Below are 25,661 nucleotides of genomic sequence, written 5' to 3'. Positions count from 1 at the left end.
AAAGTCTTTATTTAAACAGAGAAGAAAGAGGAATGAGAAAAAAAACAGGGGAGGTGACAGGAGAGGTGAGATTAAAGTGAAAATGAGGTGGCCAGCCACGTGGAAGAAATCAGGGCCGTCGACTCCATGAGGTTGAGCTGTAAGCATCGTGCAAAAACGTGAACAAGGGAATATAATAACAGGTAATGATAGGGTAGAATTAGCAAACCCACCATTAATTAATTAAAACCTAATTTATTGCAATAAATCATAAAGTTATTAGGAGGCAACAATTTGCACAGGTCCCGAAGCATTAAAATTATTAGGAGCAGAGGAATCCTAGTGTAAACTCAGACACTACAGGAGGACTCGCAGCGGCAAAATCTGCAAAGAGATGGTAGATCATTGTAAATTAATTACAGCTTAATCATTGTTAATTAATGTGATTATTGAATAATTACTGGGAAATCTTGTTGTGTATGGACGGGACTAAATGGTAGCACAGTTCAATGGATGATATACTAGTTGCTGCTTTTTTCGGGATCAGAAAACTGATTTGTTAGAGAAAGCGAGTATAGTGTGGAGTATGGTGTTATCTTTCTACGTGACAGCCCACCATTGTGCTTCTCACTCGCCAATTAGATTCCTGATTACCACGCCACATGATCGCTATTCATTGCCTCAACTACACCTTCCCTTTTTGTCTTTCATTTTTGCTTTCTATTCAAGCTAGTTACTTGTACATAATGTCTCTCTCAAGATACACAAAATAATAAGTAGGCTTTTTTCAATTAAATTATTACATAAAAGTGGTAATTTATGATAAAAACCTCTACTGCTTACGTCAATTGTAATTAATTTAACATGGTACATGTAATTGATATAGTAACCAATGAAACAATTCAATTTTTTTTTCACACAACCTTCTTTTATTTATGGTCATATCTAATTATAAGAATTTTCTTAATGTGATTTTTTTCCTATTAATAAAATTTGAATCCTTTACTTTACATATACCTAACTTGATCATCGGCATGGCTTGTAAATGGTAAGATAGCTTATGTTTTATAAAAATTCAAAACACAACTCCCCCCCCCCCAACAAAAAAAAAAAGCACATGTATATGGATATTTAAATGGAAATGTCTGTTAGTTGTAACATATTGAATGATCCTAGTATCTTTTCATGTAAATTAATTCTTATTTTTTTTCCCCTTGATGAAACCTTCAAATTCATTTACTTCTCATGCACATAATTGGGGCCACCTTAGATTTGTTGCTCACTTGCTTAAATTGGATAAGCATTGCATATGGTTTCCCATTAATTCATCATGCAACGAGAATTAAACACATTATTTCTACTAATTTTTTGTCATTGAATTTTGAAGTAAATAAAAAAAGTTTTGAAAATTTGAAAAGATGGTAGTCCTCCCCCAGGTGGGGGGCAACGATTACTTGTCCAAAGTAAAAGAGGGAAGGGAAAAAGGGCAAAAAAGTAAGGAGCTAAATAAAGAAAAATAAAAGTGTTTAATTAACTTTACAGAACTTGCAAGTCACTTCCTATTATTATATCTATATATTGCCTGCATGAAAAAAGATGCTCCAGTGTCCCGTATTTACATTTTTGCCCTTCCATTCCTCCTCAAAAACCCACCCCGGCACCCCAGCTTCCCTCCTGTCTACTCTCTCTCTAAGGGACGCCATACTTCTCCTCTCTCTCTAAATAACTGCACTCTCTCTCTCCAGCTCAGAGTCAGTCTCTCTGAACGAACGTTATATGTTAATGGAAGTGCCGGAGTACTTTGTCGGTGGCTATTTCTCTGCCGGAGGAGATCAATTCTCGCCGGAGAAGCGCCATGGTGCTGACCAGAAGCCTGGTGAGCCCTTCGCCATTGACGACCTCCTTGACTTCTCCAACGCCGACGCTATGATCATGTCCGACGGTTTCTTCGACAATGCCGCCGGCAACTCCACTGTCACCGCCGTTGACAGCTGTAATTCGTCCGTTTCGGGCGGTGACAATCATTTCTCCTCTGGCAACGCTGGCTCCCGCGGCTCTGGCGATCCTCAATTATCCGGAGAACTCTGCGTTCCGGTAATTCACGGTTTTCACGTTCACTAACTTTTGGAATTTAAATTTAAATTTAAATTCCATTTCTTCAACCGTAAATTCCATTTCTTCGTAGTGCTGATTTTTAAACGAAATCATTTTATTTTTACACTTAAAACTGACTACAATTTTCGAACTAGTTCTACACATTGATATAACTCACGACGTACGAGCGTGATTTCTACCAATTCGGTCATTAAATTATAATTTATTTAAGAAATGAAGTTTCGACTAGTTTTAACTTTGGCGTGATAATTTAAGAATTGATTTGGTTCTTCTTGTTCGTGATTCGATAGCAGTACGACGACTTGGCTGAACTGGAATGGCTATCGAACTTCGTGGAAGACTCATTCTCGGTCGAAGATGAGCTACAAACACTCCACCTCATCTCCGGCACCACTTCTTCCGCCATCGGCACGAAGCCTCAGACACCAGAGTCCTCCTCTTCCTCCGAAACACTTCAACACTTCGCCGCTGACACCGCTCGAAACGCACCGCTTTTCCATCCAGAAACTCCGCTTCCGGGTAAAGCTCGCAGCAAGCGTACAAGAGCTGCCCCCGGGGATTGGTCTACTCGCTTCCTCCACCTGATCACCCCAACGGTCGTGCCGGAACCGGCTCAAGCGAAGGCGGCGGCAAAGAAAAGAGAGAGTTCGAATTCGGAGTACTCTTCGGGTAGGAAATGCCTGCATTGCGCCGCCGACAAGACTCCACAATGGCGGACGGGACCAATGGGCCCGAAGACGCTGTGTAATGCTTGCGGAGTGCGTTACAAGTCCGGAAGGCTGGTGCCGGAGTACCGACCGGCTGCGAGCCCGACTTTTGTGTTGTCAAAGCACTCTAATTCGCACAGGAAGGTGATGGAGCTGAGGAGGCAGAAGGAAATGCAGAGGCAGCAACATCAACAATTGGTTAGCCACAATTCAATTTTCGGCGTTTCTCACGGGGAGATGAGTTCCTGATCCCCCGCCCCACTGGTCCAGATTACAGGCACATGATCTAGTAAGTTCCAGAGACTGAGTAGTGTAATTTAGGATTATTGGAGAAGAATTAACAGAGCTTCAGGCTCCGCATTCAAAAAACTTTTTTTCTTTTCTCTTTTGAAGTGAAAATTTTTGTCTTATAAATTTGATCAATCTGTAGTTTTAGCAGTACAATTCAGTACAATTCAGAGAAGCAAAATGAGATTAGGTTTGAAGGACATGGAAGAAAATAGAGGAAGCTAAGATCAGCTTCTTTTGAATGCAGAATCCATCAATGTCTTATATTTGATTTGTGTTCTTTGCCGAATTTGGCAACGTTAAGAAATGTCAAAATTTAATCTTCAAATTCTTAAGAAATCAACAAATAATTCTATCCATCACAAGTGAATAAACTCTTCAAGAGCTTACGCTTTTATAATTAGAAAGTGTAGCTGAAATGTCAAGCCACTGATCAGCTAGAAGAGAGCTAAGAAATAAATAAATATATATACTACCTTAATTTTATTTATAAAGCATTTTTAACATGTTTTACTATAATTAAAAAAAATTTTAAAATTAATTAATTTATTTAAATATTTAATAATTTCTCAACTTTACTCTTATTAAATATATATATATATATTAATAATATATTTTCTCTTTCTAACATTCATTGAAGGTTAAATGAAAAAATTCATAATGAAAATTTAATAAAGTGATTTACAAATAAGATATAAAAAAATTCTCTCTCTATTTTATAAATAAAATCAGAAAGAGTATACATACAAGATGGTGGACGTAGATTTTTGTTCCCCCCTCGTGGTTCTGAAATCACAGAGCTTCACAAAAAACTGAAAAAGAATGAAGCCAAGGATTGGCACGCACCGTCGCACTAGTATGGGCGGTCCTTTTCTTTTTGCGTGTTATATTTAAAAAGGTGGTTGAGTTCACATAATGTCATAATGTGTGATCAATTGGTAGAAACGAGACAACGCATATGCGGTAGCTCATGTTTTAGGAAAACAGGGGTTTTGAAGTCATTATCAATAACTCTCTTAGAAATGAGTAATTAATTAAGGAAATGAACGCATTATTAACATTTCAATATACATTGAAAGTTAAACCCACATGACCACCACAGATGAACATTCATTCATCGATTGGATGGATTACGGAAAGATGAGTAGCCAAATTAACCGGAAACACACACATCAAAGGAAATGATGATGAGGACGAAGAATATGAAATGAAATAGAATGAATGTACATGGGAGTGCGTAAAAGAGAAGCATGTAATGATACACACTCTCTTGGCTCTTATCCCAGGCACTCTGCATCCTGGAAATAAAAACTTACCTAAATTTTAAGGTGCCTAATTAAAGTATCAAATTGTATTCTATTTTTATCCTATAAATTTATTATCTTTCATGTAATTTGAACAAGGTAAGATGATGCTCCCTTCAATTATTAATGATATAATTACAATATTATTAGGATGCTTTTGAACAGACAAAGTAATTAATCTAATAATTTTTCTTAATCCACGGAGAAATTGCTTCAATCACCTTATATACTTTCCCTGTCCTATTAAAAAATATTTTTATATTATTAAATTTGTTAAAAGCATTCATGATTTTAATTTTTACCCTCATCAAATCCTTCCTTCACAGTTCACAAGGTCAGTAAATAAAAGTACGGAGGGATAAAAAGCAAAAGCTATTATTATATAAGATTGCAAAACATATTATATTTTAAATCAACCAAAATCTTCTTAAAAAAAAAATTCTCTCGCCGATTGTCACCTTTTAAAAGAATTTTATTATACTGAATATAAGTATTTTCACAAGAATTTGTGTAACGTTTATTGTTTTATTTTAAACATGACTTTTTTTTTCTCAAGTTCTAACAAGAAGATAAAAAATGTCTATACTATTTAAAATTTATAATATTTATTAGAGATGAAAATAAAAATAATTTTTAGACAATTTTAATAATATAATTAATTCTTTGAATTTATGTAAATTAGTTATAAATGACTTGTATAATAAGAAAATGAGTGAGTACCTTGGTTATAAACTGGATAAGAGGCAGTACTCCTCCATCTAAGGAAAATTTGAAGTTTTCAGATATAAAATACTTTAATAAAAATAAAATTTTATTAATAATTTTTTTAATATTATCCTTTACATTATATTCTTTCATTAAATCGACTATTAAATAAATAATATTTTTAAAGTTAATATTTTTATTTTCAAAAAAAATTTATAAAATATATTTAAATTTTTTTATCAATATATATAATTTTATTTAAAATATTTTATAAATTGAGATTAAGGAAGTAATATATAAGAAGGAGATTAAGAGGCAATGGAACGTGGGAAGGTGAAGAGAAAGAAGGGTCATGTGAGAGCGAGCGAGCGAGATTGAAATAAACAAAGGGAAGAAGTAGGTAGACATCGAGCGGTGACATAACTGCCCACCCCATCCTCGACGCTTCCCCTTCCTCGTGGGCTCCATTCATTCAGTACTATTTTTCTTCTCTTTTTTTGATTTTATTAATATTTCTCTAGTTTTTTTTTTTAAATATCCCTCCTTCCTACCACCACCTCATACATATATATTAATTGCAATTGCAGTATATTTAAAATTAAATTAATCATTGGACTCGTCAATATATTAGTTTAGAAATTAATAATTAAAATTATAATTAAATTATAATTAAATTAATTATAAATAAAATATTTTATTAAACTAATTAAAATATTGATTTCATGATTCAATTGAGATTTTCATACTACGATTAATTACACTCAATCATTGAACATTACTATCCTCTCTTGCTTTTCCACACCCTTTCAACGCTACAAATATGTGTCCTCACACCTAAGTCCCTTTTTATACTTGTTTCTTCATCAAATAGAGAACCAAGTGTAAAAAGTACATTCATTTTACAATAGCTTACTAAGCTTTTGAAAATTTCTCTCTATGCAATTACTCTATACTTTAATTTTCTCATGCCATGTATAAACACATTGACCTCATATCATTACAAAAAATTGACTTTTTAAAGTGAAAAAGTTGTCGTTAAAATTTTTCAGTGACAATTTTAAAATAAAAAAACTACTACTAAAAGTTTTTAATAGTAATAAGAAGTTATTGTAATGTTGTTGTGAGAACTTTTATCACTAATTTTTGTACGATAACAATAAAAGTTATTGTTAAAAGTTAAACATTGACAACAAATGTTGTTGCAAAAATTACCTACCAACTATGTTACTTATCGTATATAAACTTTACCACATGGCACCACATCACTATTGCATGATGCCTTTAGCCCCCTACCTTATGACTTGTGTTGTGAGTCACCCCTACATTTTTGTTTAGCATATTGCTTCAAATTGCTCTTTCCACAATTGAAATTTTGGCCTCCTTCATTTGTATCTAACCATTTTGTTATTGAATTAAAAATGGGCCTGTGGTTTGTTATTGCATAATATTATATGTATATATATATTACAAAACCCAACAAACACACATACACTCATATAAATAGATATCATTTATTATATAATTAAATCATATGCATATATTTTAAATGTTAAATATTGTAAAATATTTTTATTGCTATTGCTAGATACTTTAATTTAATTTTTCAATATAATAAAATTTTAAATTATAATTTTTACTTATATGAAGTAAAATATGGATATATAATTGATACAATACCATTCATATTATTCATTTTAATTTTTGTCTTGTACTTATTGAAGTTATTATATTATTTATTTTAATATTTATATTTATAATTATAAATCTTAAAATATATCTAATAATAAAAAATAATATAATTATATATTAGAGCCTAATTATTTAGTTTTCTAGCTAGGTTTAAAATTTTATGTTTACTTTCAATCAATAATAACTCCCAGGTAAAGATATTGACTTGGTTTTATATTGCATTTTCATTCTTAATTAAATTTTATTTTTAAATTATGATTTTATAAGAAATTTATACACTATATTATCTATTTTTTTATATTTATGTTTTAAGATAGTATCAAGCAAAAAAATCATGTAATACCACATAAATATATTTCATAGATAATTTGAATGTATAAATTAAACGTGTAATTTGAATTAAAAAATTAGATTAGTTCAAATATTATAGATAGATAAATAAAATTAACAATCAAGTGTCTAATTAACATAAACAAGTAATGTTATTATTTAAAATATAAATTTAATTATAAAATGCATGAAAATAGAAAATTATTACTACAATTTATGCATTCCAAATTAAAAGTTATACTAGAAATTGGTTTTTGGACGAATTTATTATTTTATATAAAGGTATGCATTGACCAATCAATTTGTTTTGGTGTTGAATCGACCAAAACCAATAAATCAAACTAAACCTAAATAGTTGGACTGAATAATTTAGCTCAATATTTAGTCCCACTTATTATCATTAAACAATACAGCATGTTTAATGTCTTAAAATATTTTCATTATTTTTTTGTCTTATAAAAAATAGTTTCATTTATTTAAAGTGTCAATTTAATCATAAAATATATAAAAATGGAAACTCATTATTTTATTTTATTTATTCATCATAAAATTACAGTAATATAAAAAATTGATGTCTTAGTTAAATATTATATTAAACAAAAGATAAAAAAAATATATTTAGGAATGAAAAAATGATGACGATGAAGTCTAATTACTATTAAATATCACGCTCTTGATGGAATTAAAAGTCAAACTTTTAATGGTAGAGTCACTTTTAAAAGTGTATTAATTGACCTTTTGTGATAACATTTAGAGTTGTCATTGAAATTCAATCGATTAATGGTGACTTTTTAAACTTACTATTAAATATAAAACTTTTAGCAATGACTCTGACAATTTGCTGTTGAAAGATTGACTTTCAATGACTATTTTAAATATCACCTATCATACTTTTAGGCTTTTTAGTTTTTAGTATTGTCATTGAAAGTTTGTTTTTTGGTAGTATTATTCTTGATTATATTGATCTTACTAAATTAATTTCTTTATATTGATCATATTATTTCTTCATGCGCGTTAAATGAAACACGTTGTATTTAGCACGTATTAAACGAGTTTCAATATTATTCATATGTTTAGCATACATTATTTAGGTTTCCAAAAAATTGATGCTTCTGACCTCAACTTCAGCAAAGAAAATGAGTTTTATCCCATATTTTGAAACATTTAATTATATTTCACCCCCTTTTGCATAAAAACTATTTTACCTCCTCTTTTGAATATGAAAAGTGCAACTGATTAATAATTTTATAAAGCAGTATAAATAATAAATTTGATCACTTGCAATATATTAAATTATTAATTTCTAAAATTAATTATTATCATATAATTATTTGAAATTCTCCTTCCTCACTCCCTCTTCCTTATCTCCTGAATAATTGATTAAATACTACCAACTTAAACATGAATATATATATATATACTTAATATTACCTTTAGCCTGGTTGGATTTTTAAGTCCCCTCAAGAATTGAAGGTGAAAGCATAAAAATAATTATCAGTGACAACTCATGAACAGCGGCAAATATGTTGAAGTTTTACGGTTCTTTATTAATTTAAAAATAAATGCATCCACCAGTGAAGTTAAGCATTAAGATTTACGAATCAATCAATCAATCAATTATTGAATATATAGATCATTCATAAATTTTTCTAAGATGTATGTTTGGAGTTAGAGAGGTGGTAAACATAAAGTTAATCAAAAAATAATAAAAAAAATTGGACAGAGATGAAAATGCTTTAATAAATATTTACTATGTAACAAAGTAAACCCTCCTCGAAACTGTAGCCGTTGAATCATTTGAACGAGTGAGACAAAACAAGGATTAATTAAAATATGAACGAAGGAATAATTAACCTGCTCTTTAGTTTAGCTTGCTCCTCCTTCCCTTCACAAGGCCATGTGACTCTGCGTGTTGGAGTGTCTTTCAAATAAATAAAGGAAAAACAATTAAAAAAAAGTAAAAGGGAAAGAAATAAAGCTCGTGAAGCTTTATACATTACCATGTATGTGTGTGTATAGCAATGTATATTAATAATACCTTTTTTGAAAAACAATTTTGAATTTGATATTTTTTTTAACTCCACATAAATAAATAATTACCTTTTAGGTCGCTTTCTAATTTTGTGCTTGATCTTAATTTTGGAGCTTTTAAATATAGAATGAATTCCGACGTTCGCAGGAGGAAATAGTGTGAATTAATTGTATTTTTTAAAAAAATTAAATAACAATACTAAATGTGCTTTTTTATTATTATTGCAAAGCAATATACTTTTTAAATTTTTTGCTTTGATATCTCTAGTCTCTTTGCAGGTTAGAACTTAGGGTCCGTTTAAATTTCAGTTGGATATAATAGATTATAAAAATAATTAATTAAGTGGTAGATTTTAATCATAATTGATTATGTTATAACGTAATTTGTTTGGATATTGTTTTTTTAAAATTGATTTTAACTTAATATATGTTAATAACTTTTTTAAAGATTTAAAATTTAAATTTTACTAAGAAAAAAAAAGAGAAGAGAAGGGAGTTTGATTTTTTTTTTATAAAATTTTGTGCTTTTTTATAATTTTTTTGGACTTTTTTATGTAATTTCTTCAGTATTTTTTTATCAGCGTTTCTGGAAAAGCTCAAAATATTAGCTTTTGAAAAAAATCAATTTTAAGGATTAGAATCGATTTTTTACTTTTTTAAGTGTTTGGTTAATAAACTAAATAATTAATTTTTTAAAAATAAAATCGATTGAAGACGTATCCAAACGGGCACTTAACCGTTCGTCACACCCGCGTGCTCCAGGCAAAAGGAAATGGTACAGTTCCCACCCACAAAGCCAAAGCCCAAAGGCAAAGGCACCCGCAATTGCGTACATTGTACGTCTATGTACACGCTCGTACAATGTGTACCCTAAAACCTCAACATGAGTAATTATATTATACATTTTTAAATTACTTTATTTCTTTTATGAAATAAAGAATAAATACTTGCATTCGCTGGTTTTTGCTATAATTACGCAAGAATCTTTTCTTTTTTCAAGAAAGATTTGTCAATTTCATTTTCGTATAAAATAGCACTTGAAATTTCAGAGTAACAATTTAAAAAACTATAAAATTATTATTCATTATCTACAAAAAATATAAAAACTGAAAGAATATGAGAGCTTTGCGCTTTATGCATGGGAAATATAATCTTTAAAAATACGTATATGTTACATGCATGTGGGAAACAAACCAAGCACATGCACTGTGAGTTTGTGAAAAAAAATTTAAAAAAAAAATGTGTCTCTGGTGACCCTAGGGCTATTGGTAAGGGATCTTTCCATGTTATGTTTTATTTATATATTTATATATATACAGATAATGTTTTTATTCATTCTTGTTCCCTGCACTTCATGTGGCCTATCAATTATTGCTCACATACTGATCTCTAACTTTGTCCCCTGTTATATACTTCATAGTTAAGCATTCCTTTGGTTATTTTTTGGGCCAGTGCATTATTAATTATTAATTAATTAAGTACAAAAATTCATATGAATGTATAATTGCCTTTTTACCAAAAAAAAAATGGTGATGTTTCCTGGTGTGGTGAAATAGTGTAATTGTGGGTTTGGATTGGGTCATTTATAAACAACGACAAGTCGGAGCGTCTTTATCGATCGGTAGGTGATTTTTTTTTTTAAAAAAAAGACGATCAGATCAACAAGAAGCAACATATGAATTGAATTAATTGTAAAGTTTAAAGCTTTGTGCACAAGGTGCGTATAGATGTAATTGTTAGGAATGGTAGTGACCATCAAAAAATGAGAAAAGAGAACAAATTGGTGAAGAACAATGAAAGAACACTGTATCTTAAAATTTCAAAATTTAAATTTATGTCGATTTTTTCTTTATTTTATATTAGATATATATTAAGTTTAACTTTATTGGTTTACTCACACTTAGATAACTTAATAGTAATTATATATTCACACTTGAGTTCCTTCATTTAGTGATTTGGCTCCAACCTTCATTTTTGTGGATAACGTTCAAGTCGCTGTCCTTAGCCTCTTTCTTTTCATTCATCAACTGCATATGACTCTGATCTTCACCGGTTCAGCAGTATTCAAAACCGAAAAATTAGCGACTAAAAAGGTCGGTTTCACAATCAATGTAAGAACATGAGTTCAAATTTTACTATCAATATTATCATAATCTTAACGAGTCTCTAAAACTTAAGTAAACAAAACATAGATAAAGAAACCGAGGATATTTACGTGTTGGTATTAAAAATTAGAAAAATGAGAGAAGATAAATTATTTTCTCTCTCTAAAATGTGATTTTATTTTTGGGCCAAGTCAGGGCCAGAACACGTGAAAGGAGGGAGCCAGGTGTTAGTATAACATAGTTTGCCTTTATAGCGTGGAATTTCTTTTCCGTGAAGGTACCGAAAAATATCACACAGGTTTGGTGATATTTAATTTTCTTGTGTTGTTGGTAACTGGTAATTAACTATATATAAAAAGACGAGTGTATGTGAAGAAGCTTCAACGATATATGTATCTATATATAGGAAGAGAAAGTGATGAATGTTTAGCATGCATGTTGATGGATGTGGATAATAGGTGGCTAGGGTTTTGCATGCATATTCTTATACACGATGTCGTCGTTGTTGGCAAATATGTGTTGCTCCTTTGAGATGGAGCCACAGACCTTGAGTGAAGTCCAGCTCACCCAAGCAAGGGTGTGTTTGATTCACCGACATTTACAAACTTAGAAGAGAGAATTTAATGATGTTGTGTGCAATATTGGAGGCTCATGATGTGATGTTGCTCATAAATTTGTATTGTCCATGTGCAGGAAGTTGCTCAACATCAGGATCCAAGTGAAGCCACCGCTACTATATTATTCAACCAGCTGGTATTCTATATTACTTCACAATTTCTTATTAGTTTTTGGTTGGGGCTCAATTTTAATTTCATGAGTTTCAATCGCACTATGTCGACAGTATATATAGGCTTTTACACTGCGGGATTTTAGAGTCCGAAAACATGCTTCCGGTGACGACTAAACTTTTCTTCTCCCACACAGAAATCTCGGATTACAGTCTCGAATCTGGGATATAATGTCACAATATAGATAATTAACTCTGTTTTTGAGAGAGAATGAGAGTTTTTTAATTTCCTGAGCATATTGCATGTCCCGATTTCATGCATAGACGTAATGGGTAGTTTACTTTGTTTTTTTTTTTTAAAATTAACTGTTCCCTTCAAATAATTATGGCAATAGCCATCGTTGGATAATAAAGTAATTATTTAATTAATTAATTAATCCTATTTGGCCCTTTATACTCACTTGGCTCAATTCATTAAGGGTATAATTAATCCGATAGTTGGCATGCTAAACAAGTGCTAATAAAAACAAGAAATACCCATCAACAAAACCTAGTATTTATTTATTAGTGAGGATTACATTTAGGCCAATGACAACATTATTAAATACTATAAGGTTTATTACCAATTGAGTATTAATAGGATCACAACTAAAATAGTTAATGTTGGGACCAAACATAAGTTCTATTAAATAGTTGTCGTTTTGCCATATGCATATATACATACTCCGTTGTTACTGAATGTTATAATATTTAATAGTGTTATGAGAGAATTTGGGTGTAATAATCCCTTGATTTGTTCAGAAAAACAGGGTTGATAGAAAACCTAGGTGAGTGATTGATAATTTGAAGGAATTATATGTGAATGAAGGGACACGAGGGTGAAGCAAGAAAGAGAGAGAAGGAGACGGGACGAAATGGAGAGCAAGTTCAGAAGAAGATGGACTTCTCTGCTGCAGAGAAACACAAGGATCACAAAACTTGCCTTTGCATCTGCACCACTACTCCTTAATACTTGTTGTATGCATGTATGTATATATGTAAATAAGACCCTCTCTGCCTTTCTCTTCATGTATCTTGTTTTCTATTTTTGATATGTGAAAAAAAAGACCAGTTATTAGCTAGCTTGTTTACTTTAGTCACGGTTTTCTGTAAATCCATGTATTATGTTTTTTTTATTAATATGGTCATCTAATTATATTATGTCTGAGTATTGTTTGATTCAATTAAAAATAATTTTTCTAAACGTGTTTTATGCATTCACGGGATTTTTTTTATTTTTTTAGATTTTTTTTAAATATATTTAAATATTTTAATCTCATACACAAAGTACTTTCTAAGCGGATGTGTTAATTATTGAAAAATCATATCGCATTTTACATGCTAATTCTTCTTCTTCTTCTTCTTGTTGTTATTGTTATATTTAATATTCGAGTTATTATCAGATCACATTTGACTATTGTGAGGTTTAGTTAGGGGTAATTCTTTCAGGATGGTTTTTCATCTACAGGGCATAGAAAATTATTATTAGGTTTATTATCCTAATAACTCACTCATTTCTAATTAAATGTTTACAATTTATTTTTGAAAAAAATATAATTTTAAGTCCCTACGTTATACGTATGTTTTGCTATTGGTCATGCATTTTTTTTTGATATTTTAAATCTTTATACTTTTATTTTTTAATTTTTTTATGTCCTTACATATACTTTATTTACAGAGGAATTTAAAATATTAAAAAGTAAAAATGTAGGAACCTAAAATATTAAAAAAAAATGTAGGAACTAAAGTAAAATATGAGCAAAATATAGAAATTTAAAATTATATTTTTTAATTGAATTAATCTTTAACGTTTATCAAGTGTAAATATTGTTAGTTGGGCAGTTCGTCACTTCGTCATGACCATTATTTTCCCATTGCTGTACTAAAAGTTGTTAGCAAGAAATGACTATTGACACTTGTATTTAATTATAATATTAATTTATTCACGTCATTAAATCCGTATATACTCCAAGTAATTTAATAAAAACACATTTCATTATCTTTTGGGCCTCTAAACAATTTATTACATAAAAAAAGTTATATTAAAGTGAACTAATCAGCAGTCACCAAACGATAAATGTAATCCAAGTTTTTCAGGTAAAAAAAATTGCTCCAAGTTTTTCGCCCCTAATGTAAGGGCAAGTTTTTTGGTAAAAATGGACTGTTTCTTTCAATCACTGCTTATGATCACTGGACTATTGATTTCGGGCTCAAAAAAACGACTATTGATTTATGACCCGTATTAGCCCGGCTGGCCAAAAAGGCTTAGTTTAAGGCCCACTTGGAAATATGGACTCACATTTTAAGTCCATATTCTTTTTTTTTTTAATTAATGATGAAAAACAAGATAACTTTATGCATTATATGAAATCTAAAAAATAAATCTTATTATTCACCATTTATTAATATTATATCTTGCTTTGGATTTTATGTTTTATAGATCATTACGTGAAAAATTAAGAAGTAACCTAGCTAAAAATTAATTCTATACATATATCAATTTATTTGATATTAATCTTTCATGTTACCGATAATAAAGTATAATTATACATATTTTAATTGAAATATTTATTTTAAAAAATTTATCAAATATAATTTTGAATTTTTTTACTTCTCATGATATATGTTACATATATAATCATTTTGCATCCGTGCTTGGCCATTTTGTTAATAGTCCAAATGGTGCTTAATTTGCCATTCATTTCAATTACTTTATTGATTACAATTTATAAATAATACATTTAATATTTTACATTGATGATGTTGAAAGGATTAGACATAGAGAAGGACTTGGCAGCTAGAGATTAGATTCACGGGCATTGGTTAAAGTGTGCAATTAAAAAGGAATTAAATCTCATTTTGTATTACCAATCACAGCTTCAATTAAATAATAATAAAACGGAAAAATTGCCGCCACTCTCAATCCGAAACAACAGCAGACAAGAAAGACAGAGAAATGCAAAATATATATACATACATACATACATATATATATATATATATATAAACGCGATTAAAAAACTTTGTATAGTTGTGTTTGGATATCCATTAAATAAAATTGATTATTAAAAATTAATTAACATGATTGAATTTTAAATATATATATATATATATATATTTAATGTTATGCAAACTAATAAAATTCTCTAAATTCGAGGATCTCAAGATCAAAGCATTCGTTGCATGCTAACTAGTTTTACAAGAATGCGATAGCTAGGGAAATATTATTATGTGCGTGTGATGTGGGTGTTGTATGCTTGTGTGTAGTGTGTGTTTTTGCATGTGTGTGCCCCCTTCCCTTTATGATAGTTTAAAAAAAGAAAACATATATGATAGGAAAAGTTAATGTACAAGTTCTTATAATTTTATGTGATTTTGAATCAGGTTCTTTTAATTTATTTTGTTTTAATCAAGCTTTTGTAGTTTAATTGATTAAATATGTTAGTTTTTAGTTGTTAAAATTCTTTAATCTTTCATTTTAAGAAAAGAAAGGAAAAATTAATCTTTTAGACTTTAAAATTATAATTCACTTATAATTCAATCACTGAAATATGATTCAGTGTAATTCAATTTTTTAATTTTTAACCTTTTTTATAACTCAATCCTTATCATCCACACCTCATCCTGAGTCATCATATGTGGCAAAAAATGTCATGAATAAGTATCCGTGTCAACAACACATAAGACAATGCATCAACATCGGTGAAGGAAAAAGAAGAAGAAGAAGCAACTTGGATTTTCAGCGGACATGAAAAGAGGATTGAAGAGGAGAGAAAATAAGGGCTCTGGCGTCGATGAAGGAAATCAAAGAGAAGAGGAATCATACGTTTCAAGCCAGATGTTTAAGAAAAGAAATTCTGACATACAGTTACTGAAAACAATCTCGACGTTGTTGAATGGTAATGGAAATCAATTTTTTTTTTTTAAGTGTAGGGTGTACCTTATCAGCCACAAGAGACTACCCGGTTTCTTCAATTTGGCAAATGCAATTTTCAATTTCAATTACCATGCCTTGTGATTCCTAAATTGAAGAAGCCTCCTCCCAGCATCCATATCCTCATTCCCATTGAGAAGAAGAGAAGCAACTTTAGCCACCCATATCTACATGACTTGGGCAAAGAGAAAAAAGAGAAGCAATTTTCAACTCATTCCAAAATAGGAAGGCGATAGTCGATAGAGAAGCAATTTTTAACAACCCATAACTAGAATGAGAGGCGAGCAATGAACTTCAAACATGCAATCAAAGGAAAAGCGAACCACGAATGGAGATCACGATCTTGATTTTCTTCTTCAATCCACAACACTGAAGCCTCTGCATCTGCTTCACTACTACAAAATAAGTTTACAGGAGCGCTTTTTTTTTACTTTAGGGAGCGCTTTTGAAGCGCTCTCGTATCGAGCGCTCCGAAATGTATAGGAGCGCTTAAAAAAAGCGCTCCTGTATATACGCTATACGGGAGCGCTTTTCGAAAAGCGCTCCTGTAAGGGAGCTACATACGGGAGCGCTCTTGTAAAGAGCGCTCCCGTATGCAACCATACCGGAGCGCTTTTATAAAGAGCGCTCCCGTATGAACCATATAGGAGCGCTCTCTGGAAGAGCGCTCCTGTATGTTACTTTACAGGAGCGCTTTTCAAATGAGCGCTCCCGTATATTACTTTAATTTTTTTTAAATCAGATTTTTTGAAATTTCTCCTTTTACGTCTCTTTAATAATGACAAATCATAATATCAAAAACTAATTTAAAAATAATATTAACATAAAAATTTATATACAAGAAAAGAATTTGAAACTGATACAAAAATTTTAATTTCCTAACTAACCTAGTTTAATTTCTAACAAGCCTAACAAATGAAACTATTGTTATTTTTCTAACATTGAAATCTAACTTCCTATCACAAACAGCCAATAATATATTCTGACAACTCTTCAACTAAATCTTCTATTTGCTCCATAGTAAAATACGAACATCTTACTCCAACAAAATACTACACAAGATATGAAAGCAATATATAAGGAATTAACATTATATCAACTTAATTTTAAAGTTTTTGACTTACATTTTCAGGAATGATCAACTCTTGTTGTGTGATTACTTCTCTCGTAAACTTCATAACATAGTATCCACACTCCCAACCTTGTAATTGTGTAGGTACCTATAAAACAATAAAAGATGTCATTATCAAAATATGGTGAAAATAAATTCTAACTTAATTTAAAATACTTCAGCGATGAAGTTATATATATGAATCATTTCATCAAGACGGTCAACATCATATGTCCCACTATCACGATCAAATGTTGAGTAGCTCGCACTATCCCTCCAATCATTTGCATCATTCCTTGTCTCCCCATGCATGGTTCAACAAGTATAAGTTGGATCAATCCCATTACAGATTAAATGATCTTTCAATTTTATTGGCTTTACTCTTTTTCCATAGCAACATTTCAAACAAGGACATATGACTCCAAGGGGGTCTTGATCACAACAAAATGCAAATTTAATGAATTCATCCACACCATCCCAATATTCTCTAGATAGTTGATTAGCCGACATCCACTTATGATCCATATCACTAATATGATTATCAAAATTCAATAAACAAAAGACTTAGATTTCTATAAAAAAAATTCAACAACATCTTCCTTAAAAGAAGAACCTCCCAAATGATCAAACAATCAAATTCCACAACACAATACATTTAAACTCAAAAAATTAATTCATCCAAATAAAAATTTAGTAGCATAATGCATCTAAATTCTGTCAATCAATTGTAATTTAATTAATAACAATAATCTCCCTTAAAAGTATATTTCATAAATAAAATAAAAATGTTCAAGTAGTTTCCTCAACTTTAATCTAATTATCAACTACAAATACTCCATAATTCTAATATAAATAACTCCAATTCATATATTATCTATAATATTGATTATTAAAAAATATATGTGAAATTTATTCTCAAATATATATAAATATATCAATATATTACATTATAAATTAATTATTAAAAAAATACCTTCACAGTGTAGTCTTCACGGCAGAAAATGGAAGTCTTCACGGCAGTAGCGGAGGTCTTTGCAGCGTTGCTTCCTCGGCTGTACAGCAATGACACACGGCTACAACGGAGGTCTTCACGGTGTCGCTTCCTCCGGTGTACAGCAGCCGCACAAATCTGGAACAGCAATGTAGATCTAGAATAGTGATGCAGGAGATGGCGGTGACGGCGACAGCAGCGCAAAAACAGAGACAGATGGTGCGACATGACACAAAAATGAACAAACAGTGATGAACACTAATCTGGAACAACGAACAGCAGCAGACGATGATTTGGAACAGCGAACAGTGGTGAACGACGATCTGGAACAGCAAACAGCGGCGGACGACGATCTGGAACAGTGAACAGCGACGGAAGATAGACTGATACAGCGATGATCTAGAACTCGTTGGGAACGCACAACCTCAGCAAATGAGAGAGAGGTTTGAAAGAAACTCATAAATAGGGAAAAGAAAACTGACGGGAGGCAGAGATATAAAAGACCACCTCTTCCGGAGCGCTCATGAATGAGTGCTCCGGAAGAGGTGGTCTTCCGGAGCACTCTTCAAAGAGCGCTCCGGAAGATCTCTCTTTCGGAGCGCTCTTTGACGAGCGCTCCAGAAGAACAACTCTTTCGGAGCGCTTATTCCAAGAGCGCTCCGGAAGATAGTCTTCCGGAGCACTTAACTACAAGCGCTCCTGAAGGTCTTTTTAAATTTTTTATAATATTTTATTTATATTAATTAGGAGCATTATCTTATTGAAAAGCCCTAACATACAGGAGCGCTTTTCTAAAAAAGCGCTCCGGTAAATTCCGCATTTACATTTTAGAGCGCTTTTTAAAGAAGCGCTCCTAAATACCCGCTCCTAAAGATATATTCTGTAGTAGTGCTTCTTTGATTTCCTTCTGTATTCTCGTTATCTTCCTCTCTTCGATCCCCTCAAAGTCCTTAGTTCCCTTCTGCATTCTGCCGTTCTCTTCTCGCCTTTTTTTTTGTGGTGATTTTCTTTCTGCTGATTCATAATGTAATGTGGATGTTGATTTATTATTTTTTCCACATACAATGACTCAATGATGGCTCATAGCTAAATTATTTATGATAAGGGCAAAAATATAAGCGGTGTAAATATTATGAAATTTTTTTAAATAAATCGGGTACATCACCTTATCTGTGGTCTATTTAATTAAAACATGACACCTCATTTAATTTTAATCTTACCTAGCAGCCTACCTATCATTTACTTTATTTTATTTTATTTAAAATAATGATTCTAAAATCCAATTTGTATAAATTATCTTAATCAAAATTTTTCATGGAAGCCCTCTTTCTTCTCTCTTCTTGGATTGAACCTTTTTTCTTCTCCAACTTTTTATCGATGAAGCTCTACCAGTGAATGAACTTGCTATTGATTAGTTTGGGAATTGATAGTGCGCATCACCTTCGATTATGCATGCCACTTGCACAGTTGAACAATTCCGATCTCTTCCTCTCCATCTTTTTCCTTTAATCATGGGTTTTAACATATTGTATTATTTGTATACGTTTTAGGATAATTTAAAAAAAATATATTAAAAGACATAAATTCTAGGTTGTTCATAGAAAAAGAGATAAATACAAGGTTGTCATGTTTGGCAACCAAGGAGGTTAGAAATGGCATTGTATCTTAAATTGAGTTTCAATTATCACCTAAGACTTTGCACACATGCTTTGATATCTTTTGTGTAAATAATTTCAGGTGCAAACAACAAATTAAAAGAAGATTAAATAGCCAAAAGATTAGATTATAAAGATAAACTACAAGGCAAGAAAATCTTAAAGTGACACGTGCAATAGTTGATTCAATGAGCTTCTAATAACTCTAAGTTGTGAGAATTTTGACCAAGCAACCCTTAATCACCATTTGATAATCTTTTTAGAAGTGCTTAGTGAGTTCTAATTAAATTTGGAGCATCTTACAAGAGTTTTAAATGCAAAATGCTTGCTATTTGATGATAGAATGACTTAAAGCACTCTCACTATTACACCTTAGTTTTTTAGAAAAGTTTTACATGACTAAAGCTTTTCAAGTGTTAAATATGATCAAGGCAAGAGTTAAAATAGTTTCAATAATTGAATCACAAATTGGTGTAACTTTTAAGGTGGTTTGTGTTTTGGATTTTAAGTGATTATACCAAGTTTAAACACTAGCATCTAGTCTTTATAATAATTGAGACATCTTTACATATCAATTGAACAAAGCAATTGAATTCAAATTAAGGTGAGGAAGAATAAGGATAGAAATGGTAAAATCTAACCTTGAAAAGTTACCTTAACACTTAGTTGATTTCTACACATTTTCTTTTTGTTTATGCACGTTAAAATTGAATATAAATATCTAAATTCTTTCTTAAACTCTCAACCTTTATTTGAAATTTTAATTTTTCTTGATTATTGTTTTGAAGTAGTTGCAAAATGCTTACTCTCTAAAGATAAAAAAACCTAGGGTGCTTTTATTGCTATACTTTAGTTTCTTTGAGAAACTTGATATGATTTAGGGCTTTTCAAATTTCCTCTTACTAAACCTAAATCTCACGCAACTTCCTTCCCAAATAATTCCCAAAATGTTGTCACTAATTTAGACATGGATTTTTTTTTTTAAGAGTTAGTATTCTTCTGGAATTTGGGAGCGACTGAAGAATAAAAGGTTATGAGCTTGGGATCATCAGTAGTTGTGGTAATATTGGATGAGGAATCATCATCGCTATAGAGATGACGAGGGCAAATCTAAAGAAGTTGAGAAGGATTCTGTGATTGACAATAAGCCACCAATAAAGAAGAGAGGGTTGATGAAAAAAGATCAAAATAATTCATTCAAATTGAACTTAAGTTATTTTTCAAAAAAACAAACAAATAAAATAAATTTCAAGTAAGTGCCAACTTAGATAAAAATCTCATGAGGTGTCATGTTTTGATTGATTACACTATAAATGAGATGATACATTCAATCTATCTAAGAATTTCTCCCAAATATTAGTAATTGAGTTTTAAATGAGTTAATAATTTAAGGACTAACTTATATCGAATCAAACTTGAGGGACTGGGTTTTAAGTAAGTTTAATATAGAGAGACAAAAAGATTAATTTTCTCACAATGAAATTAAGGACCTTTATATGTTTATTAAAAGATTATATAATTTTAAAATAATTATGTAATTTTTATAATTGAAAATTTATATAATTATATTATGTTTTCTAAATAATTTTCATACATACAAAATTTTTATAACAAATTAATAAAAATATAAATATTGTATTGAATTTTTTTGGGCTAAAAGTATTAAATCAGATTTTCTATGAATTTTAAAAATATTTTTATTTTAAAATAGTCAATCATTTACTCATAATTTTAATCTTCATGGATTAACATATTTAATCTCCTATTATAAGAACTTGATTAAAATAAAATAAACTACAATTAATTTAATTCAAAATTAAGTAAAACTAGGAAGATCTGTATATTAAATTTTCCATTACATATAATAAAAGGTGTCAAAAGTTCAAAGAGCTCTACGAGTCCAAGAGAGATTTAAAAAAACGAGATGGCAAAAAAAATAAAAAATTAAAAATTAAAAAAATGATAATAAAATTTTTCTAAAATATATAAATAACAATTTGATTTTTTAAAATGTCATAATTCTCCTGAAATTTTTAAAAATTTTTTCATCATTAATAAATTTATATAAATTATTAAATTGTCTTTATTAAAAATAAATGATTAACAACTTTTTTTTATATTTATAACAGTGTAATAATAAATAAAAAATTTAACATGTAAAGTTATAATTTACTATTTTATTGTTGTGAATTTAAAAAAAAATTGCGAATAAAAAAAAAGTTATAAATCATTTATTTTTAATAAGAATAACTTTTTAATTTATATAAATTTATTAATAATAAAATTTTTAAAAATTTTGTAAAAAAATATAATATTTTGAAGAATTAAATTATTATTTTTATATTTTATATTATTATTTTTTTTAAATTTGGCAAAAAAATAATTGAGGGAAAGAAACTTGGCCGACAAAGAATGGGGAAAAAATAATAGGATTTTGATTTTAGGGTTTTCCTCCTTCCTTAACATCGAGCGGCTCTGCGCTCAGGTTTTGGGAGGGAAACTCTCAAACATTTCAAGCGTATTACGAGAAACCCTTCCTTTTCAGAAGGTCAATTGATCTCTCAGGGATCAACACTATATTTTTGACTGGTATTTTCTTCTCTTTTTAACTATTTTTCAACATGAGTTTTTGTTTTTGGACAGCAACTTCTCTTTTTAATTATTTTGATTCTGAAACAAGCTCGACCTTGCTATATACTTGTTCTTTTACTTCGATTTTAGTCAGGGAGCTCACTTAGAAATGCTTTATCACGTTTCTGTTAACTTTCACATGTGCAACGTACTATATGTAGTTGATAGGGGAAATGAAATACAATTTGACTGATGCTTTTGGTTACTGTTTTATGTTCTTCAAATTCCCTGCACTTGTTCACTTTACTCAGTCATCCTACTTTAAGCTCAACGCTGATAATAATTGGGAGTGTTGTGCAAAGAAAACATTGGCTTAACTATCTAATTGCTGATTTGCAGATTCATTTTTATTCTGTAAACACTTGAGAGAATATAATGAGTACTACAGTACAAAGAACTCCAAAATCCGGTAGGCAGTCCTTATTTTTCCAAGACTTGGCTTCACCTGTTTCTACTCGGAGAGGAAAATTTTCCAATTCAGGTCAGGCAGCTGCGGTATCTGCTCTACGGCGAGAGAACTTTGGTGGTTCAGACCTTCCGCCACCTCCTGTTTTCACCTTGGAAGACAGATCAGACTTTTCTCCTGAATCAGGCATACTGGATTATCAGACATCTCCAGAACCTAAGTCAGACCCTAGAACTCCCATTCATACTGCAAGTAGGGAATTTTCTTCTCCAGTGAAAAGCAAATCAGAGGCCAGCACATCTTATGCTCTAAAAGGATTGCAGCAAAACCAACAGGGATCAACAAGTTTGAGTTGGTGGTCACCCACATCCGCGAAGAGTGGGGGTGAACAAGATGAAAAGGGAAAGAGTTCACCAGTGGAGGGTGTGGTTCAACATGGTGCTTTGATCACCCTTCCTCCACCAAGAGAAGTTGCAAGGCCAGAGATTCAGAGAAATTCCTTGCCTGCAGGAAATCTCAATGAGGAAGAATGGGTAACTGTTTATGGGTAAATGTCTTACCTCTTAATTCTTTACTTTTGTACCAAACGTTATCTATTGCTGCAAACGTTTCTAAATTTTGCTGGAAAGTTCACTAGGATCTTCAATATGATAAATTGGCATCATTGATTCATCGTGAAAAGTTTTAATGATAAAATGAAAAGCCAAGTCAACAAGAATTACTGAGAGGTCAGTTGCATAATCAATCTTAAGATAACAAAGCTGTAAACAAGCGTAGGACATTTTCTTTCTTGACGTTTTAATGAGAAAATTGCCTATCATTTCTTTAGAAGGCAGTGAATAAAATTTCCGACCATGTTGGCTCTAATTTGAGGAATGTAATACTAGTCGAAATTTCTTTTATTAATATTTTTTAACATAATGCGTGCGCTATTATTACTTGAATCTTATGCTTAATTTCTGAAATCAGGTTAGGCTGTATTGTAACATGACTATATCTTATTTTCTTGTACTCCTTTATGTCCATTGGAATTGAATGTGTGGAGCTGTTAGATAAGAGTTGAGAAATACTTATACCTGAGAGTGTAGCTACATTAATTTACTGTTTCCTGATATATCCTACAGTTTTAAATGAATAGTTTAGAAATGCCGAGACTGAGTGCAATACATGGTCCATGATCGAACCTTTTACCGTGAAGATGCAAATCAATAATACGAAAGATCTAATTTCCTTTTGAATATGCCAGTATGCAGGACTCTTCTAATAGTGTTCTTATTGTGCAGATTTTCTCCAGGTGATACCAACTTAGTCTTAAGGGAGTTTGAAAAATGTGGTGTAATTTTGAAACACATTCCTGGTCCTAGTGATGCTAACTGGATGCACATATTATATCAGGTTCCCCTTCCTTCCCTTGTTGAAACGTATTGAATAGGATTTCCTTTCTACAGCATTAGTTGCAAGTAGTCATGTATCTATCAATACTAGAAATCAAGTACTAGTCACATTGCTTTTAAATCTTATTATGCATAAGATACGTTTACATATGGGATACGTCCTTGGAAATAAAATGAGATTTGAGAGCCCGGGAAGCACAATTAGGATATATATATGTATTTTGCAAGACAATGTGATATTATTTATTATGTGCTTTCTATGAAAATGACACGGGGCAATTCCTGTGGACTCTTCTTTCCTCTCCCATGGTGAACTGACTTTTATCTTTTAAAATCAAGGATCTTGTTCTTGGATTTCCCTATTGATTTTGCCAAAGTTCCAATGTTGTTTAACTAGGACCTTCTTCTACTTTGAAGGCATTTTATGCAAGCCTGATTGTGCATTAAATTTTAAAAACAGTGCTTCCTTGATGTGTTATTGGGATGAAGCCTGAAGGTTAAATAGACCTGCATAGCATTATGTTGTAATTGCTGTGTGCACGTAGTTTTAACAACCACCAAAGTTAATTTTAGTTGTTGCTGATGCAGAATCGGTCTGATGCTCATAAAGCTCTCAACAAGAATGGAATGCAACTTAATGGTGTGCTAATAGTGGGCGTGAAGCCTTTGGATCCCATACAACGTGAGGCCTTAAATGAAAGGGTGAACAGGCAGGGATTTATGCCCATACCCCCACCACCTGCAAGAACTTCAGAAGTGAGCACGTTGACAGCTCCTTCTCGACCCTATTATCTTCAGAATGGCAGCTCAAGTACACGGCAGAGCGGAGGTGCAATTGCTTCCCCAACAAAATCATTGGTGTCCAAAATCATGGATTTGATGTTTGGAGTCTAAATTGCCTTTTCTTGGGAACCATACTAAATCATATGGAAATTTTTGTGAGCTGTATCTTTCGGCTAATTTGCGCATCATCAAGAGCACAGGCAAGTCTTGTTACTCACAGTTGAGTTGAAGATTTGGAATTCACTGAGAGCTTGTAGAACTTATAACTAAAGCATTATTTTCTCCTTTGATTTAAAAGCCAAAGCATTGATTTTCCATGCTTTTGTACTTGGAACAAAAATAGAAGATACATTTTCACACAAATGTTCAAATGGAGAATGTATCTCTATAAATATTTTGTAATAATACAGGGCATATGTTAAATTTGCATTTTCGCTGCCCTTATGCTAGAATTCATTTTAGTGTTTTACTAATAACTATACGCTGATAAGCTAATGGAAGTTTGAGATAACTTGGGGATGCGTAATGTTCAATGCATGTGGAATCCAGCGGCAAATGCAGGAACATGGCATGGCACAGAAATGAAAGGTGTTGAACATCAAATACTGCATGAATTAACTCTGCTTAAATTCCCTTCGTTTGAATGTATTTAGTTGAAACATTCAAAAGTAGATAACTGATTACTTTTAAACCAAAGGAAAACGGTTATAAACAACATGAAGTCTTGAACTAAAAAT

General features: G+C 31.0%; 2 protein-coding genes across 3 annotated transcripts; both read left to right on the top strand.

Moving 5' to 3' along the window:
* The first annotated feature begins 1,651 nt into the window (after positions 1-1,651).
* Positions 1,652-3,331, top strand: LOC129296906 (GATA transcription factor 9-like). 2 transcript variants are annotated; one of them, XM_054935303.1, is made up of 2 exons: positions 1,652-2,073; positions 2,385-3,331. In XM_054935303.1, the coding sequence occupies exons 1-2, from the start codon at positions 1,756-1,758 to the stop codon at positions 3,048-3,050; spliced, it is 984 nt and encodes a 327-aa protein (XP_054791278.1). In that variant the 5' UTR covers positions 1,652-1,755; the 3' UTR covers positions 3,051-3,331. The 2 variants fall into 2 exon arrangements, with proteins under 2 accessions (XP_054791278.1, XP_054791279.1); XM_054935304.1 differs by having other exon boundaries at positions 1,653-2,073; positions 2,388-3,331.
* An 18,819-nt stretch (positions 3,332-22,150) lies between these two features.
* On the top strand, positions 22,151-25,353 carry LOC129296905 (nuclear pore complex protein NUP35-like). The gene is made up of 4 exons (XM_054935302.1): positions 22,151-22,299; positions 22,681-23,294; positions 24,031-24,142; positions 24,730-25,353. The coding sequence occupies exons 2-4, from the start codon at positions 22,717-22,719 to the stop codon at positions 25,033-25,035; spliced, it is 996 nt and encodes a 331-aa protein (XP_054791277.1). The 5' UTR covers positions 22,151-22,299; positions 22,681-22,716; the 3' UTR covers positions 25,036-25,353.
* Positions 25,354-25,661: the final 308 nt, after the last annotated feature.

Source organism: Prosopis cineraria, unplaced genomic scaffold (genome assembly GCF_029017545.1).
Source record: "Prosopis cineraria cultivar Desert tree isolate PC_DT_omini unplaced genomic scaffold, ASM2901754v1 PC394, whole genome shotgun sequence".
Lineage (NCBI taxonomy): Eukaryota > Viridiplantae > Streptophyta > Magnoliopsida > Fabales > Fabaceae > Prosopis > Prosopis cineraria.
The sequence above is the reverse complement of the archived record's forward strand: the minus strand, read 5'-3'. Positions and strand labels throughout refer to the sequence as shown.

Bases quoted from the DNA above. Each gene is read 5' to 3' on its own strand.
- LOC129296906 (XM_054935303.1), top strand. From the start codon at position 1,756: ATGTTAATGGAAGTGCCGGAGTACTTTGTCGGTGGCTATTTCTCTGCC. The intron at 2,074-2,384 runs GTAATTCACGGT...GTGATTCGATAG, and splicing joins CCGGAGAACTCTGCGTTCCG to CAGTACGACGACTTGGCTGA.
- LOC129296905 (XM_054935302.1), top strand. From the start codon at position 22,717: ATGAGTACTACAGTACAAAGAACTCCAAAATCCGGTAGGCAGTCCTTA. The intron at 23,295-24,030 runs GTAAATGTCTTA...CTTATTGTGCAG, and splicing joins GAATGGGTAACTGTTTATGG to ATTTTCTCCAGGTGATACCA. The intron at 24,143-24,729 runs GTTCCCCTTCCT...TTGCTGATGCAG, and splicing joins GGATGCACATATTATATCAG to AATCGGTCTGATGCTCATAA.